The sequence below is a fragment of the Harpegnathos saltator genome, unplaced genomic scaffold (genome assembly GCF_003227715.2).
Source record: "Harpegnathos saltator strain DR-91 unplaced genomic scaffold, Hsal_v8.6 scaffold522, whole genome shotgun sequence".
In the NCBI taxonomy this organism is placed as follows: domain Eukaryota; kingdom Metazoa; phylum Arthropoda; class Insecta; order Hymenoptera; family Formicidae; genus Harpegnathos; species Harpegnathos saltator.
In genome coordinates, this window is record NW_020230341.1 from 617931 (window position 1) to 635574 (window position 17644).

The window sequence follows — 17644 nt, forward strand, 5'->3', positions numbered from 1 at the left end:
TACAGCAGCGCAACGTGTCGAGCGAGTCGAACGGCGACGGAGGTATGTGCGCTTCCTTCCCGCGGGGCGGGAGGGGTTCTAACGAGCGACTAACGCGGCATACAATAATATCTCCGAGAAATTACATGTCAGGGATTATTCGTCAACTCTCGCGGCTCCCTCCTCCCCCCGTTCCCTCCATTCCGTTCCTTTTTCTCACTTAAACACGGAACCTCGCGTGACACGCGGCGCAGTCGCCGGAACATCCCGGCCCCCGGCCGGGGACAAGTATCAACAAAATAAGATACGATAAAGCGTATAAGCGTGTAATGCGCGGGGGGCGGCGGGGAAGAGAGCGGCGAGGTGGAGGACTTACGTAAGCGACGTGTAATCCATTTGATTTACCGACTTAATCCTTCGCGTGCCGCGCAAATATCATCCGCCCGCGGGAGAATCATTTATGAGATTATAACGGCGCCGCCTCCGCCTCCGCCTCCGCCGCCGCCGCGGCGGCGGCGCGAATCGCGCTTGCGCTCGGACTCGCGATAACGTAATGCCGATAGCGAGCGCGATAACGGTCCGCACGCTGCGCGCAGCTTAGATGGAACTTAGCGGGATATATGTATCGTCTAACTAGCGCCGACTTCGGGCTGCTAATTCTATTAGCCATCCCCGGTGAGCCTACGAAGCCGCGTTCTCTCTCCTCGCATTCCTGCGGGATTAATTTCGCGGCTTCGTTGCCGCGCGCGCCATGCCGCCACCGCCGCCGCCGCCGCCGCCGCCGCCGCCATCGTCATCGCCGCCGCCCGCAAGTTTCCACGTCGTCTGCTCCTGGCCGAGCATGATCGACGATATTCTCCTCTTGCTCCTCCTCCTCCTCCTCCTCCTTCTTCTAACCGCGGCGTCGCGCAAACTTTTTCGACAGGTCCGATGTTTCCCATCCGCTAATGGCGTATCTCTTTAATCGCGTTTGCCCCGACGGAGCAGCCGCCGCTCGGCTCCGTCTCGCTAACTACTTCGCCGCCGCCGCCGCCGCTGCCGACTTCGCCGGCACTTCCCGTTCGTTAGCGCCGTTATTTTTATGATTAACCGGCGCGGCGGACAAACAGCGCGTGGCTCTCTCGCGTGTGCCCCGCCTCTCTCGGCCAACTTCCGTGGCGTCGTCTCGCTAATTAGATGCATTTTTGTCGCGTTTGCGATTAAAACACCGGCTGCGGGGTAAAAGGACTGCAGAGACTGTGAATTTCGCGCGCGATCGAATGAAAACGCTCGATCCGCGCGGAATCACACAAACCGGACGCGGATACCTTCGCTAAGCTCGATAATATTTCGTAATGTTTTTTACCCGGCGTCCTCCCCCGTGCCCCCCCCGCCGCCGCCGCCGCCCCCCTCCCCCCGTCGTTAATACGTATCGCTTGTGTTAATTAACTTGATTGAATTGTTAGTTTATTTGATTACCGGACACGTGCGTCCGTGTGCGTGCGTGTCCGCATGCAAAACGGACGGAAATGTGTTTTCGGCGAACGTTCGCGTTCGCGCCGTCGCCAGAAAAATCGAAATATCGAGGACGCGGAAACAGCGGATTAATTCGCATTATGAATAATTGATCGCGCGCGTGCAGGATCGGCCGGGTGAACTTTAAAAGACTCCCACCTCCGGATGTAAATTAATGCACGCGGTACAAAAGGGAGGAATAAAAAAAAAGAAAAAAAGAGAAACAGGCCAGTCGGACCAGACGCGAGCGAGGCTTTTGTGATACGCGTCCATAATTTAGTTGTAGATTGGTTTTAGCGGATTAAACGGGAATAAACTGTAGCTAAACTCGTAGCCGAGTTACCGAACCCTCCCTCTTTCTGGGGATGGGGCTGGAAATTCGCCGGACGAAAATTTGCACTGTGCAACTCCGTCGTGCAACGGGACGCGAGGGACGCTGTGCAAGACTCCGAAATAGCAGACGGAGAGAGACGTTTAACGTTTCGCGTCTGAGCGCCGGCGACGTCTCTCCGGAGGCGCTTCGACCGAGCGCGGAGACTATATTAAAGGGACGGCGAAGTGGAGGACGAACTCCAAAAGTGTCGGCAATATAGAAGCTGCCGTCAAAAAGAAGAAAATCCTCGACGTCAACGATTACGTCCAATTTCTTTCAATTTATTTATATGTGAATGTTTAATATTTGTATCTTTATTATATTGTATTATTCATTGCATTGTTGCGTATTATATTACGTTGTAACACCGTATTATAAAGTATATCATATAGTATTATCATGTAACATATATTGTATTAAAAAATAATTACGAATAAAAATATGTTTAATAATAAATATAAACTGAATGTTTTCTTTTATTTATACATCTATTTATACTTTTATTTATACTTCTTATATCCTGCATTCTTCATATCCAACATTCAAAATTCTCCAAATTTCTTGCTTGAGTTCCGTACAACTTCCCTCCTTCCACATTATATTCTCCTGATACTAAAATGCAAAAATCGGAAAATTGAGAAAATTTGCAGACTTTCAAATTTCCCGCCAAGAGTTTGTATACTTCTTCATTCATTATATTTTCCTAATACAAAATCGGGAAACTAAGAAAATAGCAGATTTTTTAATTACCCGCCAAGAGTTCGTATACCTCTTCGCTGATTATATTCTCTTAATACAAAATCGAGAAACTGAGAAAATTTAAAGATTTCAAATTTTCCGTCAAGGAGTCGTATACCTCTTCGATCATTATATTATCCTAATACAAAATCGAGAAACTGAGAAAATTTAAAGATTTTAAATTTCCCGTCAAGGATTCGTATACCTCTTCGCTGATTATATTCTCCTAATACAAAATCGAGAATCTGAGAAAACTTAAAGATTTTAAATATCCCGTCAAGGATTCGTATGCCTCTTCGATCATTATATTCTCCTAATACAAAATCGAGAAACTGAGAAAATTTAAAAGTTTTTAATTTCCCGCCAAGGATTCGTATACCTCTTCGATCATTATATTCTCCTAATACAAAATCGAGAAACTGAGAAAATTTAAAGATTTTAAATTTCCCGTCAAGGATTCGTATACCTCTTCGGTCATTATATTATCCCAATACAAAATCGAGAAACTGAGAAAATTTAGATTTTAATTTCCCGCCAAGGATTCGTATACCTCTCCGATCATTATATTCTCCTAATACAAAATCGAGAAACTGAGAAAATTTAAAGATTTTAAATTTCCCGTCAAGGATTCGTATACCTCTTCGGTCATTATATTATCCCAATACAAAATCGAGAAACTGAGAAAATTTAGATTTTTAACTTCCCGTCAAGGATTCGTATACCTCTTCGGTCATTATATTCTCCTAATACCAAATCGATAAACTGAGAAAATTTAAAGATTTTAAATTTCCCGTCAAGGATTTGTATACCTCTTCGGTCATTATATTCTCCTAATACAAAATCGAGAAACTGAGAAAATTTAAAGATTTTAAATTTCCCGTCAAGGATTCGTATACTTCTTCGGTCATTATATTCTCCTAATACCGAATCGATAAACTGAGAAAATTTAAAGATTTTTAATTTCCCGCCAAGGATTCGTATACCTCTTCGACCATTATATTCTCCTAATGCAAAATCGAGAAACTGAGAAAATTTAAAAGTTTTTAATTTCCCGCCAAGGATTCATATACCTCTTCGATCATTATATTCTCCTAATACAAAATCGAGAACCTGAGAAAACTTAAAGATTTTAAATTTCCCGTCAAGGATTCGTATACCTCTTCGATCATTATATTCTCCTAATACAAAATCGAGAAACTGAGAAAATTTAAAGATTTTAAATTTCCCGTCAAGGATTCGTATACCTCTTCGGTCATTATATTATCCCAATACAAAATCGAGAAACTGAGAAAATTTAGATTTTAATTTCCCGCCAAGGATTCGTATACCTCTCCGATCATTATATTCTCCTAATACAAAATCGAGAACCTGAGAAAACTTAAAGATTTTAAATTTCCCGTCAAGGATTCGTATACCTCTTCGATCATTATATTCTCCTAATACAAAATCGAGAAACTGAGAAAATTTAAAAGTTTTTAATTTCCCGCCAAGGATTCATATACCTCTTCGATCATTATATTCTCCTAATACAAAATCGAGAAACTGAGAAAATTTAAAGATTTTAAATTTCCCGTCAAGGATTCGTATACCTCTTCGGTCATTATATTATCCCAATACAAAATCGAGAAACTGAGAAAATTTAGATTTTAATTTCCCGCCAAGGATTCGTATACCTCTCCGATCATTATATTCTCCTAATACAAAATCGAGAACCTGAGAAAACTTAAAGATTTTAAATTTCCCGTCAAGGATTCGTATACCTCTTCGATCATTATATTCTCCTAATACAAAATCGAGAAACTGAGAAAATTTAAAGATTTTAAATTTCCCGTCAAGGATTCGTATACCTCTTCGGTCATTATATTATCCCAATACAAAATCGAGAAACTGAGAAAATTTAGATTTTAATTTCCCGCCAAGGATTCGTATACCTCTCCGATCATTATATTCTCCTAATACAAAATCGAGAAACTGAGAAAATTTAAAAGTTTTTAATTTCCCGCCAAGGATTCGTATACCTCTTCGATCATTATATTCTCCTAATACAAAATCGAGAAACTGAGAAAATTTAAAGATTTTAAATTTCCCGTCAAGGATTCGTATACCTCTTCGGTCATTATATTATCCCAATACAAAATCGAGAAACTGAGAAAATTTAGATTTTAATTTCCCGCCAAGGATTCGTATACCTCTCCGATCATTATATTCTCCTAATACAAAATCGAGAAACTGAGAAAATTTAAAGATTTTAAATTTCCCGTCAAGGATTCGTATACCTCTTCGGTCATTATATTATCCCAATACAAAATCGAGAAACTGAGAAAATTTAGATTTTTAACTTCCCGTCAAGGATTCGTATACCTCTTCGGTCATTATATTCTCCTAATACCAAATCGATAAACTGAGAAAATTTGAAGATTTTAAATTCCCCGTCAAGGATTCGTATACCTCTTCGGTCATTATATTATCCCAATACAAAATCGAGAAACTGAGAAAATTTAGATTTTAATTTCCCGCCAAGGATTCGTATACCTCTCCGATCATTATATTCTCCTAATACAAAATCGAGAAACTGAGAAAATTTAAAAGTTTTTAATTTCCCGCCAAGGATTCGTATACCTCTTCGATCATTATATTCTCCTAATACAAAATCGAGAACCTGAGAAAACTTAAAGATTTTAAATTTCCCATCAAGGATTCGTATACCTTTTCGATCATTATATTCTCCTAATACAAAATCGAGAAACTGAGAAAATTTAAAGATTTTAAATTTCCCGTCAAGGATTCGTATACCTCTTCGGTCATTATATTATCCCAATACAAAATCGAGAAACTGAGAGAATTTAGATTTTAATTTCCCGCCAAGGATTCGTATACCTCTCCGATCATTATATTCTCCTAATACAAAAACGAGAAACTGAGAAAATTAAAACATTTTAAATTTCCCGCCAAGGATTCGTATACCTCTCCGATCATTATATTCTCCTAATACAAAATCGAGAACCTGAGAAAACTTAAAGATTTTAAATTTCCCGTCAAGGATTCGTATACCTCTTCGATCATTATATTCTCCTAATACAAAATCGAGAACCTGAGAAAACTTAAAGATTTTAAATTTCCCATCAAGGATTCGTATACCTTTTCGATCATTATATTCTCCTAATACAAAATCGAGAAACTGAGAAAAATTAAAGATTTTAAATTTCCCGTCAAGGATTTGTATACCTCTTCGGTCATTATATTATCCCAATACAAAATCGAGAAACTGAGAAAATTTAGATTTTAATTTCCCGCCAAGGATTCGTATACCTCTCCGATCATTATATTCTCCTAATACAAAATCGAGAAACTGAGAAAATTTAAAAGTTTTTAATTTCTCGCCAAGGATTCGTATACCTCTTCGATCATTATATTCTCCTAATACAAAATCGAGAACCTGAGAAAACTTAAAGATTTTAAATTTCCCGTCAAGGATTCGTATACCTCTTCGGTCATTATATTATCCCAATACAAAATCGAGAAACTGAGAAAATTTAGATTTTAATTTCCCGCCAAGGATTCGTATACCTCTCCGATCATTATATTCTCCTAATACAAAATCGAGAAACTGAGAAAATTTAAAAGTTTTTAATTTCCCGCCAAGGATTCGTATACCTCTTCGATCATTATATTCTCCTAATACAAAATCGAGAAACTGAGAAAATTTAAAGATTTTAAATTTCCCGTCAAGGATTCGTATACCTCTTCGGTCATTATATTATCCCAATACAAAATCGAGAAACTGAGAAAATTTAGATTTTAATTTCCCGCCAAGGATTCGTATACCTCTCCGATCATTATATTCTCCTAATACAAAATCGAGAAACTGAGAAAATTTAAAGATTTTAAATTTCCCGTCAAGGATTCGTATACCTCTTCGGTCATTATATTATCCCAATACAAAATCGAGAAACTGAGAAAATTTAGATTTTTAACTTCCCGTCAAGGATTCGTATACCTCTTCGGTCATTATATTCTCCTAATACCAAATCGATAAACTGAGAAAATTTGAAGATTTTAAATTCCCCGTCAAGGATTCGTATACCTCTTCGGTCATTATATTATCCCAATACAAAATCGAGAAACTGAGAAAATTTAGATTTTAATTTCCCGCCAAGGATTCGTATACCTCTCCGATCATTATATTCTCCTAATACAAAATCGAGAAACTGAGAAAATTTAAAAGTTTTTAATTTCCCGCCAAGGATTCGTATACCTCTTCGATCATTATATTCTCCTAATACAAAATCGAGAACCTGAGAAAACTTAAAGATTTTAAATTTCCCATCAAGGATTCGTATACCTTTTCGATCATTATATTCTCCTAATACAAAATCGAGAAACTGAGAAAATTTAAAGATTTTAAATTTCCCGTCAAGGATTCGTATACCTCTTCGGTCATTATATTATCCCAATACAAAATCGAGAAACTGAGAGAATTTAGATTTTAATTTCCCGCCAAGGATTCGTATACCTCTCCGATCATTATATTCTCCTAATACAAAAACGAGAAACTGAGAAAATTAAAACATTTTAAATTTCCCGTCAAGGATTCGTATACCTCTTCGATCATTATATTCTCCTAATACAAAATCAAGAATCTGAGAAAACTTAAAGATTTTAAATTTCTCGTCAAGGATTCGTATACCCCTTCGGTCATTATATTATCCTAATACAAAATCGAGAAACTGAGAATATTCAGATTTTTAATTTCCCGCCAAGACTTCGGATACCTCTTCGCTCATTATGTTCTCCTAATACAAAATCGAGAAACTGAGAAAATTTAGATTTTTAATTTCCCGCCAAGACTTCGGATACCTCTTCGCTCATTATGTTCTCCTAATACAAAATTGATAAACTGAGAAAATTCAGATTTTTAATTTCCCGCCAAGACTTCGGATACCTCTTCGGTCATTATATTATCCTAATATAAAATCGAGAAACTGAGAAAATTTAGATTTTTAATTTCCCGCCAAGAATTCGTATACCTCTTCGATCTTTATATTCTCCTAATACAAGATCGAGAAACTGAGAAAATTTAAAAATTTTAAATTTCCCGCCAAGGATTCGTATACCACTTCGATCATTATATTCTCCTAATACAAAATCGAGAAACTGAGAAAATTCAGATTTTTAATTTCCCGCCAAGACTTCGGATACCTCTTCGCTCATTATGTTCTCCTAATACAAAATCGAGAAACTGAGAAAATTTAGGTTTTTAATTTCCCGCCAAGGATTCGTATACCTCTTCGGTCATTATATTCTCCTAATACAAAATCGAGAAATTTCCGTAAAATGAGAAATTCTAATGTTTAGCAGATTTGTGTCAGGAGAATATAATGAGCGAGGAAGTCTTTAGGAAAATATGTCTAAATAAGTTTTAATGAAATACGAGGGAATATTTGAACAATTTTTATTTTTTCGTATAAATATACAACATAATTTTTTACAATGTTTATACAATATTCTTATAATTGTTACAATATTTACAATATTTATATAATATATATATATATTACAATAGAATATAAAATAATATATGATGTAATATATAATAAGATAAAATATATAATAATTAAATTATTAGTTGAAATAAAATATGCATTGATTGGAAATATATCGAATTATTACATTCCTAAATATAATTCGTTAGATTTCCAATTAAGATATATTTCATATTAATAATAGTTTTGAATAATATCTATAAAAGCTACATATTATATATACATAATGAATTTTTACGAAACATCCATAATAAATTTTACACAGACTTACATAGAAGATAGAATATGAATGACCATTAGATGTGACATCCACCATAGAAACAAATGTGCGGTGGAGTTATAAATGTTTTACGAGCATCTAATGTTCATTGTACATAGCAATAATGCCGTTTGTAATTACAAATTTTAACAATACACATTACCTCGCATCTACTATAAAAATCGCGATCGACACTGCTGATAGGAAGTGATCCTTTGCTCTTGAGTCTACAGAGCGCTGGGAGCAGTCCAGAGGGAATGCCACGGGTCCAAAATCTGTAATTAAAATTTGTGTCATCAGTGGAGAAAGATTTCAATGTCGACTGGAAAAATAATCTAATAATAAAACTAATCTCCTGCTCCGTTTCATCTTTATGTTTCATCATCTTTAGCGGTAAAATTAGCCACGCGTATACGGAAGTCGTTCTGCAAATTTCCCGTCTTATCTTCTTAAACTTCCAAACTAAATTGTAAAAGCACAGGAATGTTCTGTGGAGATTTTCCCAAGTACAAGCGGAGAGTTTCGACTATGTATAAGCTGCTGAACTTTTACATCCGGGAAAATATTTATGCTGACTGACAGTCTGCCGCACATTGTCTTCCGGAAATCGAATCTAACTAGCGAGTAACTAGCGTTAGGCTCTGACCACATCCGCGTGATCCAAGTTCCATGAGACGAAGTCCCATTTATTATATTAAATATAACGTAATAACATACCGTCGCCAAAATACGCGGAGGAACAAAATACAAAAGTACAAAAGCGCTCGTCGCAACAGTTGACAATCGTTGCTTGTCTCGAAAGCAAACAAGCTTCGATAAACGCTCACACTTACTCGTATATCCACATAGTATCCTAAAGGTGAAAGGTTCCGTCCGCGGTGATAAGATAATTGCGTCTGTTTCGCAACTCCAGGTCACCAGTGGCTGAAGACGAATCTCGACGTGATCCCCGAGTCGGGCTGGTCGGTCGACCCGTTCGGCCACGGCGGCACTATACCCTACTTCCTCAAGGCGTCCGGCGCGTCCGGCACGGTGATCCAGAGGATACACTACGCGTGGAAACAGTGGTTCGCCAAGAAGCAGTACGGCGACTTCGTGTGGCGGCAGCCGTGGGACCGCACCGGCGCCGCCGACATGCTCACCCACAACCAGCCCTTCGACATCTACAACATCAAGCACTCGTGCGGCCCGCACCCGCACGTGTGCCTCAACTTCGACTTCCGGAAGATACGCGGCGAGTACACGGAGTACTCCGTGCGGGCGGTCGAGATCACGCCCAACAACGTGAAGCAGATGGCCGAGCTGCTGTTGGAGCAGTACGCGAGAACCGGCTCCTTGTTCACTCACAATGTCGTGCTGATGCCCCTCGGCGACGACTTCAGGTTCGTATAATGCGCACCTCCGCCGGGCGGACACCCGAGAGAGAATTTCCCCCGGTATTTTAGGATTCTTATTTATTGCTTGCACTTCGGTCCTTGCTGTCTCGGCACCTCCGAGCGCGGAATCCTCCGGCATTTCTTCCATTCTTTATCGGAAGTTTCCCGTTCCGCGCGTCGCGACTTTCTCTCACTCGCGCTTACACGCGACGGTATTTTTTAGTCTTTATTTCTTTACGCTGCTTTTATTTTTCACCTTTCCCTCTTTCCCTCCCTCTTTCTCCCTCTCGGGTTTGCTTTTATAACTTTATTTTTGCGCGACACCGCAACTGCAGGGTTCTACCGACGGAACGAGACCGCGATGACTGTTTTAGGTACGACCACGCGATCGAGTGGGATCAACAGTACACCAACTATAAAATCCTGATGGACTACATAAACAGCCGCAAGGACGAGTACAACGCCGAGGTGGTGTTCGGCACGCCCAAAGACTACTTTCGCGAGATACAAAAGCGCGTGGAGAAGTTCCCGTCGCTGACGGGCGACTTCTTCGTCTACTCCGACATCTTCAGCGAGGGCAGGCCGGCGTATTGGAGCGGCTACTTCACTACCAGGCCCTACATGAAGATCCTGGACCGCGAGCTCGAGGCGAATCTCAGGTCTGCCGAGATTCTCTACACGATCGCGCTGAACCTCGCCAAACAATCTGGAAAGGACATCAAGCTCTATGAGACGTACTTCGAGAAGCTGGTGAAAGCGAGGCGTAACCTCGGCCTCTTTCAGCATCACGACGCGATCACCGGCACCTCCAAGTCCTTCGTCATGAAGGACTACGCCCTGAAGCTCTTCGAGTCCATCTCAGACACGACGAGTCTACAGAGCTTCGCCATACAGTCGCTGGCGGCGACCACGACCAAGTCGAATTCCGTCTACGTGTTGGCCGAATCTGACCGAGACAGCTACGAAAAGCTGCCGAAGAAGATACCGATCGGAGTCAACGGCCACGAGACGCGAAAGATCGTCCTGTTCAATCCGCTGGCGCAGCCCAGGCAAGAGGTGATCAGTCTCAAGATCACCTCCTACAAGATCAGAGTTCTGGACCCCCAGAGGAACCCCATTCCTTACCAGATCGCGCCGGTGATGAACGCCACGAGCATCACCCACGACGTTTACGTGCTGCTCTTCGTGGCGGAGCTCAAGCCCCTGTCGATCACCACGTACCACCTGCAGCAGATCGACAAGGTGCCGATGGAGGCCATCTCGACGGTGTACTGCGGCCGTTGCGGCAAGGACAACGTCTTTCCCATCAAGTCGATGCAGGTGGGCGACGTGCAGCTGGAGAACCAGCGGATGAAGCTGCTGTTCGACGGGCAGACCGGCTTCCTCAAGCGCGTCACCAAGAAGTCCACCGGCAAGATCATGCAGTGCGCGGTGCAGTTCGCCGCGTACCCGTCCGCGCAGTTCCACAGCGGCGCTTATCTCTTCATGCCGGACCCGAATCTGCGGGACACCGACAAGGACGTGCTGGAGGTGTACACGCCGCACCAGAAGATCTACATCGTCAGCGGTAGCCTCAGCTCCCGCCTCACCGTCGAGTACGGCAAGCTGCTGACGCACCACGTGGCGATCTACCATCACGAAGGCGGTCTCGGCGAGGCCATCTACCTGCGCAACATCGTGGACTTCGAAACACCGCCGAAGAACCGCGAGACCGAGATGTTTATGCGCCTGCAGACCGACATCTCCAACGGCGACCCACCAGAGTTCTACACTGACCTCAATGGCCACCAGATGATCAGGCGCTCCAAGATCGAGCGGATCGGCATCGAGGGAAATTACTTCCCCATCACGACCATGGCTTACATCGAGGACAACAGTCACCGGCTGACACTACTGGTCAACCACTGCCAAGGCGCGGCCAGCTACCAACCCGGCTGGCTGGAGGTAATGCTGGACAGGAGGACCCTGTACGACGACTCCAGGGGAATGGGCGAAGGTCTGCTGGACAACCGCAGGACCGTCATCAAGCATTGGCTGCTGCTCGAAGACATCAGCGGCGACAAGGACGCCTATTCGAAGCCGTCGCTCTTCGCCAACCACCTGAGCAACGCGCTCAACTACCCGGTCAACATCTTTGTGGTGGACGGCAGCGAGCAAGAAGTCACCATGGCGCCCGAGGTACGGCTGCTGAGCCAGAGCTTCCCCTGCGACCTGCACCTGCTCAACCTGCGCACCAATCACGACCAGAAGCTGCCGCACTTCCCGGTCAACAGCGCTCTCATGGTGCTGCATCGGCAAGGCTACAGCTGCTCCGTCGGCATCGACACGGTGCTCAAGCATTGCCCGCTCACGAGTCGACTGTCTCCAGGCACCGCCTTCTACAAGCTCGACAACGTCAACGTCACGAAGACGTCGTTGACCGGCACGCGGCCAGGAGCCCGGCTCAAGGACGGCCTTCAGGAGGTCGGCCTGCAGCCGATGCAGGTCGAGACGTACAATGTCAACTTCGTGCAATGATCATGAAGCCGTCGCACGGCCGGCCTGCCTTGCCGCGTCCGATGAACGGTTAACGGAAGCCTCGAGAGTGTTCGCCCCTTCCGAACGACACTGCCGATATGATCGTACTAAGTATACTACCTCTGTGAACTCTTCGCGGTAACCCGCGCGCACGCTTCGCGACGGTAGAGGACTCGATATGCAGCGGACACGCGCGTGTCAGCGCGCTGATCGCGGCATCTCTCGCGAAACGGAACGCGTGGGACGAGAGCAAGGGAGATGGCGGCCGAGAGAGTGAGTGAGGGGGAGAGAGAGAGACAGAGAGAGAGAGACAGAGAGAGAGAGAGACAGAGAGGAGGGAGGGAAGAAGGAGATTGTAATTAATTGACGGCTGACGATTAATCTCCTCGGGACAATTAAGATGTGAAATAATTGACTCCTCCGGCCGGGGTCGATTGCGACGGATTCTTTCGTGCTAGAAAGAGCTTTACAAATTTTTCATCAATGTTCAATTATACAGTTGTACATAGAGAAGGAGTTTCCCCCGCGCCCTGCCTCCCACCGGGGGGGGATTTCTCACGATCCCGATCACGACGGTGCGTCATATTGGGCCTAGCGATCGACTCCACGTGCGCTTCATTCCCCCTCCCCCCCCTCTGCCGCCCCAGTTTCCAGGTAGTGTTTCTCTTACTCACTGAACGCTTCTATTTTTCATAGACAATAGACCGGAAGTGCGGGAGTTTTATATGACGACTTGAGTGTTTGTAAATTTTTCGTCCGCGCGACTGACTCGCGCGAGTCTCGCGCGAGTTATCGAGCGGACAAATTGACTCGGCAACTTTTCGCGCTGATACCACGTCGGGGAGTTGGTTTACAGCCGAATTTCGCTCTCGGACGGGGGATTTCGCGTCGCGTCGCGATTAACGTTCCGCGAGAAAGTTTTACGAGTCGACGGAGGAAGGGGGGGGGTGGTCGGGTGTAAATACTTGGATCGGCGCGACGCAGTTGACGAAGACGACGAACGTCCGACTTTGCGCGCACCACTGTACATATTACGCTCCTGTTACGGTGTGTCTTTGCGTTTGAATTAATGAAGACGGGCACGGAAAGTATCTCGAAGAGCGAGTTGCTAGGGGAGAGGTGAAGAGGGGAGAAAGACACATGTAAATATATGGAATACACTTGTTAGGAAACATCCACGGGGATGCATCACCGATTTCTCTGCGCTTCGGAGCAACGAGGCATAAGAAACGTACATTTTTTTATGGATTTGCTGTTTCGCACGTTCGGAGATTGGGCGAATCCCCTCGAGGAAAATTCGGCTCGATTGATTTTGGGCGAATATCTTTGAAGCCGTATAGCGGAGGGAATATTTCGGACAGAAGTTTTATGGTATATTCGTCGGTCCTCTTTTTCGAGAACTGTGTTTTTTTTTTCGAAAATATAATTGTATATTCGAGTTCTCGACGTGTATTCCCAACGTTCATATGTTCTTGAAAATTGCAAATTCATAAAGCACATTTAACGTCATCGAACCTGTGCCTGCAACATTTTGTCATACAGCTCACACGCTTTTGAATATGTTCGCTCCCAATCAATTTATCGGATTACCTTCGAGGGATTGTTTCGATCCCTAAATATGCGAAAAAACGTATTCGGGAAAATTCGTGTCATATATATATATATATATATATATATATTTCGAGCTGATCCAAAACCCATCGAAATCGCTGAGCATGTCCAAATGTTTCTTCGTTAATGATTTATCCCGCTTTTTCGCGTCCCGAACCGGACGGAGACCTAATAGCTAATATGCAGCGTGACTATATATGTATGTATGTATTTACACATAGATGCATATATGCATATATGTACGTAGGCAGTCTGAAAAGTTCTCGACCTGACACATACATGGCATTAGATACTGTCAAATTATAATTGTATTGGAAAGTGGCATCTCTGATATAAACCCATGTAAAATTTTATTCGATCTGTCAAGTCATTCGAGTAGTAGCACCAGTTGAGAAAGATGAGTGCAAGATGAGTGTCGCATTTGCTAACAATTGACCAAAAACGCATTCGAATGCGTATTTCTCAAGCGTGTCTGGCACATTTTTATCGTTTTAAGCAAAATAAAATGGATCTCATAACTGTTGATGAAACTTGAATTCATCACTACAGCGAACACGACCACAGCGAAAAGAACCTTCCGGAATCACACTTTAATGATGGTATTGAATTATTGGAAAGACGTTGGAATAAATGTATTGAAGTTTCAGGAGATTATATTGAAAAATAAAACATATATCACGGCAAAAAAGAATCTTCTTTCATTGTTAGGCCGAGAACTTTTCAGACTGCCCTCGTATATTCGTGCGCTTGCTTACTTGTACTTTAATCCTTCCTTCCATCTATAAATCTATTCCATACGTTTACCACTTCAACGACCTTGCGTGACCACGTTTGTCAATTCTATTTATTTGTAGATATAACACACAGAGAGGGAGAGAGAAAATAAGAGAGAGAGAGAGAGAGAGAGAGAGAAGGGAGAGACAGACTGACGGACAGATAACGACAGACGACTCTTTTTATTATACGCGTATAAATACATGTGTATATATTATATTGTACATATCAAATCGTAACGCGCGAGATAACCGCGACTTAGATAACCGTTGCATCGTAGATAATCCTTGTGATAGCGAAACGATGTAAAGAAAAAGTCTTACACATCTATTTTCGTACATCAGATATTTTGCTATCGGCCCTCCCTCCCTCCCTCCCGCCTTCCTCCCCCCCCCTCTCTCTCTCTCTCTCTCTCTCTCTCCCCGCGAATTTCGACAGCGGGGATAATTCGCAAGGGGATCTATGCGGATCGTTTGAGGAGCGGGCTCGCGCTTCTTCTTTCTGGGCGATGGAGGGACACGATGATACAGGAATATTCCCTTGACGTGTCGCGTGCGCGATATCCGAAAGTGTAACGAATATGCGGCGACGGACGACGAGGGTGTCTCTCAAAGCTAACGCGAGAGGAGCGAATCCCGGACCGGAGCGATACGAACGAAGGTAATTTGTACTGCGAGGCGCTTGTAAATAATAAAATACTGCAAGAGAGGAGGGAGAAACCTACTATCGTGTGACGAGATGAGCTCTCTTCCTCTCTCCCCCCCCCTCTCTCTCTCTCTCAATTCACGCGAACATCAATTATCGGATATCGAGGATCGCACAATAATCTGATTTCCGTTGGCGAAAAAATGCGCGTCTCGCGTTCGAAAATGTCGTGCGAACGGCGCGTCGGAGTGTCACGCTTCCAGCGTGTCCTCCTCCAACATGTCGCGATCGCGAGAGCTGACGAGAGGTGACACACGAAGAAACACACCGAGACGACACATCGCCGGCAGCGCGACGTCCCCAGCGTTCTTCCAGCCTCCATCGTGAATACCGAAGTGTGTTCCGCGTGACGGTCCTACTTGTACATATTAGATTAATTAACGGAAAGTCGTGCAGCGCGCTACCGCGCGGACGGACGGTCGCGTCTTTCTTTCGCTATCTCTTTCTCTCGCCCTACGGCGCGAAACGAACAAACGACGAGGGGGAGAACGCCGCGTAAAACCCGCTCGCAGTTTTCACGCGGACGAAGAGAGGAGGAAAAGAAAAAGGGCGAAAACGCGCGGCTTTTGGCGCGCTGATAAAATCATCACGACCGGGAAAAGATACGCGCGGTGTCCTCGCTCGCGGGGAAAGGGTAAACTAAATTCACATTCGCGCGAATTTCTCTCTCTTTGGGGTGGAGACCCGGGGTGTTCATGAACGACACCGTCGGAAAATCAACGGTTTCCCGGCGACTGCGCTTGCTTAGTGATTAGATCACGTGACTTTGTATTTCGCGTGTAATATTTTACGTGCAATGTTTTCGCGTGAATTTCGGGCACAATTAAATTACAGGATAAATTACTTTGTTTCATCCCCGCATCTCTCCCGGGGAAAGTCTGCCTGTCTCTGTTCGCTTTTCCCTCTTTTTCTCTCTGTTTTTTCTTTCTTGTTCTTTTTTTCCAACGACAAGTCGCCCCCAGTCGGTCGCGAGTCCTCTCTATTTTCTGTGTCAGAAAATACACAGATTGTCTCTCGGCGAGCTCGAAACGCATGTCGCTTTAATTGAGGACTTGATATCAGCCGTGAGCAGTCTCCGGTCGGAAAGTTGAAAAATTAAAGGCGACGAGAGCCGTCACTCGCTGACGCGACTCGGCGCCGTCGTAATTAAGCTTCGTAAGCATCGGTTATTAAAATTTTTTCGATAAACTCACGGTTCCGATAAATTTCACGGTCCGCGGCGCGAACGAGCATTCACGGGCTTAACGACGTCGTGTAAATAGGGGGATCGTCGATGAGATCGTTAAACCGATAGATCGTAAAGGGTAATGCGCAGCTAAAGTGTGATAAGTCGTTCTTTTCCGTGAAGATGTGCTCTTGTCATTTTTAATCGCGCGCACACACACACACACACATACACACACTGTCAGGCTTGACCTTCGATGAAACGTGTGCGCGAGCGTTTGTAAAAATAAATCGCCACTCATCCGTTCGTTAGCTCGCCGGTGTGATGTAACCGCTTGCGCGTTGCGCAATCGGCCGTTAATCGCAAATAGTTCAAATTTGTCCTGTCTCCTTTTTCCGCTCGTTTCCTGCCTCGTAAATCGGCGCGCTACAAGCCTATTTGAGCGTTTTGTATTGGCTTTTTATATTGTCTTATAATACTTACCTACAAATTCCCACACACACACACACACACATGCTAACGACACACAGCACTGCCCTCGATACATATCCAGTCGTCCGCCACGTTTAAGAGTTAAACGTAACGAATCAAAAGAGAGACCTCGATGCGGCGGGATCTCGACGGAGGGAGAGGACGACGCGCAGCTTTTTTCGCGCCCGGCGACACGCGAATTGTTGTTTGTACATTCTCCGCGTCGCGCATAATGTTGTAGCTCCGTTCACGAGCACCGCCGAGAATCCCGCAGGCGAGATTTCCTAGCGCCTGGATTTTTCAACGAGAGAACGCAGCAACGCCCGAAAACGCGCGGCGAAAAGACCCGCTCGGGACACAATGACTGTCCTTGTAACGATATTGTAACATACTATATGTTTTGTGCTGTCGTTAGAAGAGAGGAATTCTATATAAATATATATATGTATTAAAAAATAAAATTATATATATATATACACATGTTCGCCGTCGCTCGGACGATTCGCGAAGCGAAGCTCGTTTGGGATCGCGCGAGCGCGGACCAGCGAATCGCGACGATTACGTACGATATTCCTTACGCGTTACGATGTAATATTATATTTATTAAATAAAAATAGTAAGTGACGTATTTTTTGATCA

General features: G+C 43.8%; 1 protein-coding gene across 8 annotated transcripts in view; it reads left to right on the top strand.

The window, feature by feature from the left end:
* Positions 1-17644, top strand: part of alpha-Man-IIb (alpha-Mannosidase class II b) — a 166076-nt gene extending 148432 nt beyond the window's left edge. For all 8 annotated transcript variants that reach the window (XM_025302985.1, XM_025302986.1, XM_025302991.1 and 5 more), the window contains 2 exons: positions 9300-9768; positions 10137-17644. In XM_025302985.1, the coding sequence (XP_025158770.1) occupies positions 9300-9768; positions 10137-12279 (2612 nt within the window). In that variant the 3' untranslated portion in view covers positions 12280-17644. The remainder of the gene's footprint in view (positions 1-9299; positions 9769-10136) is intronic.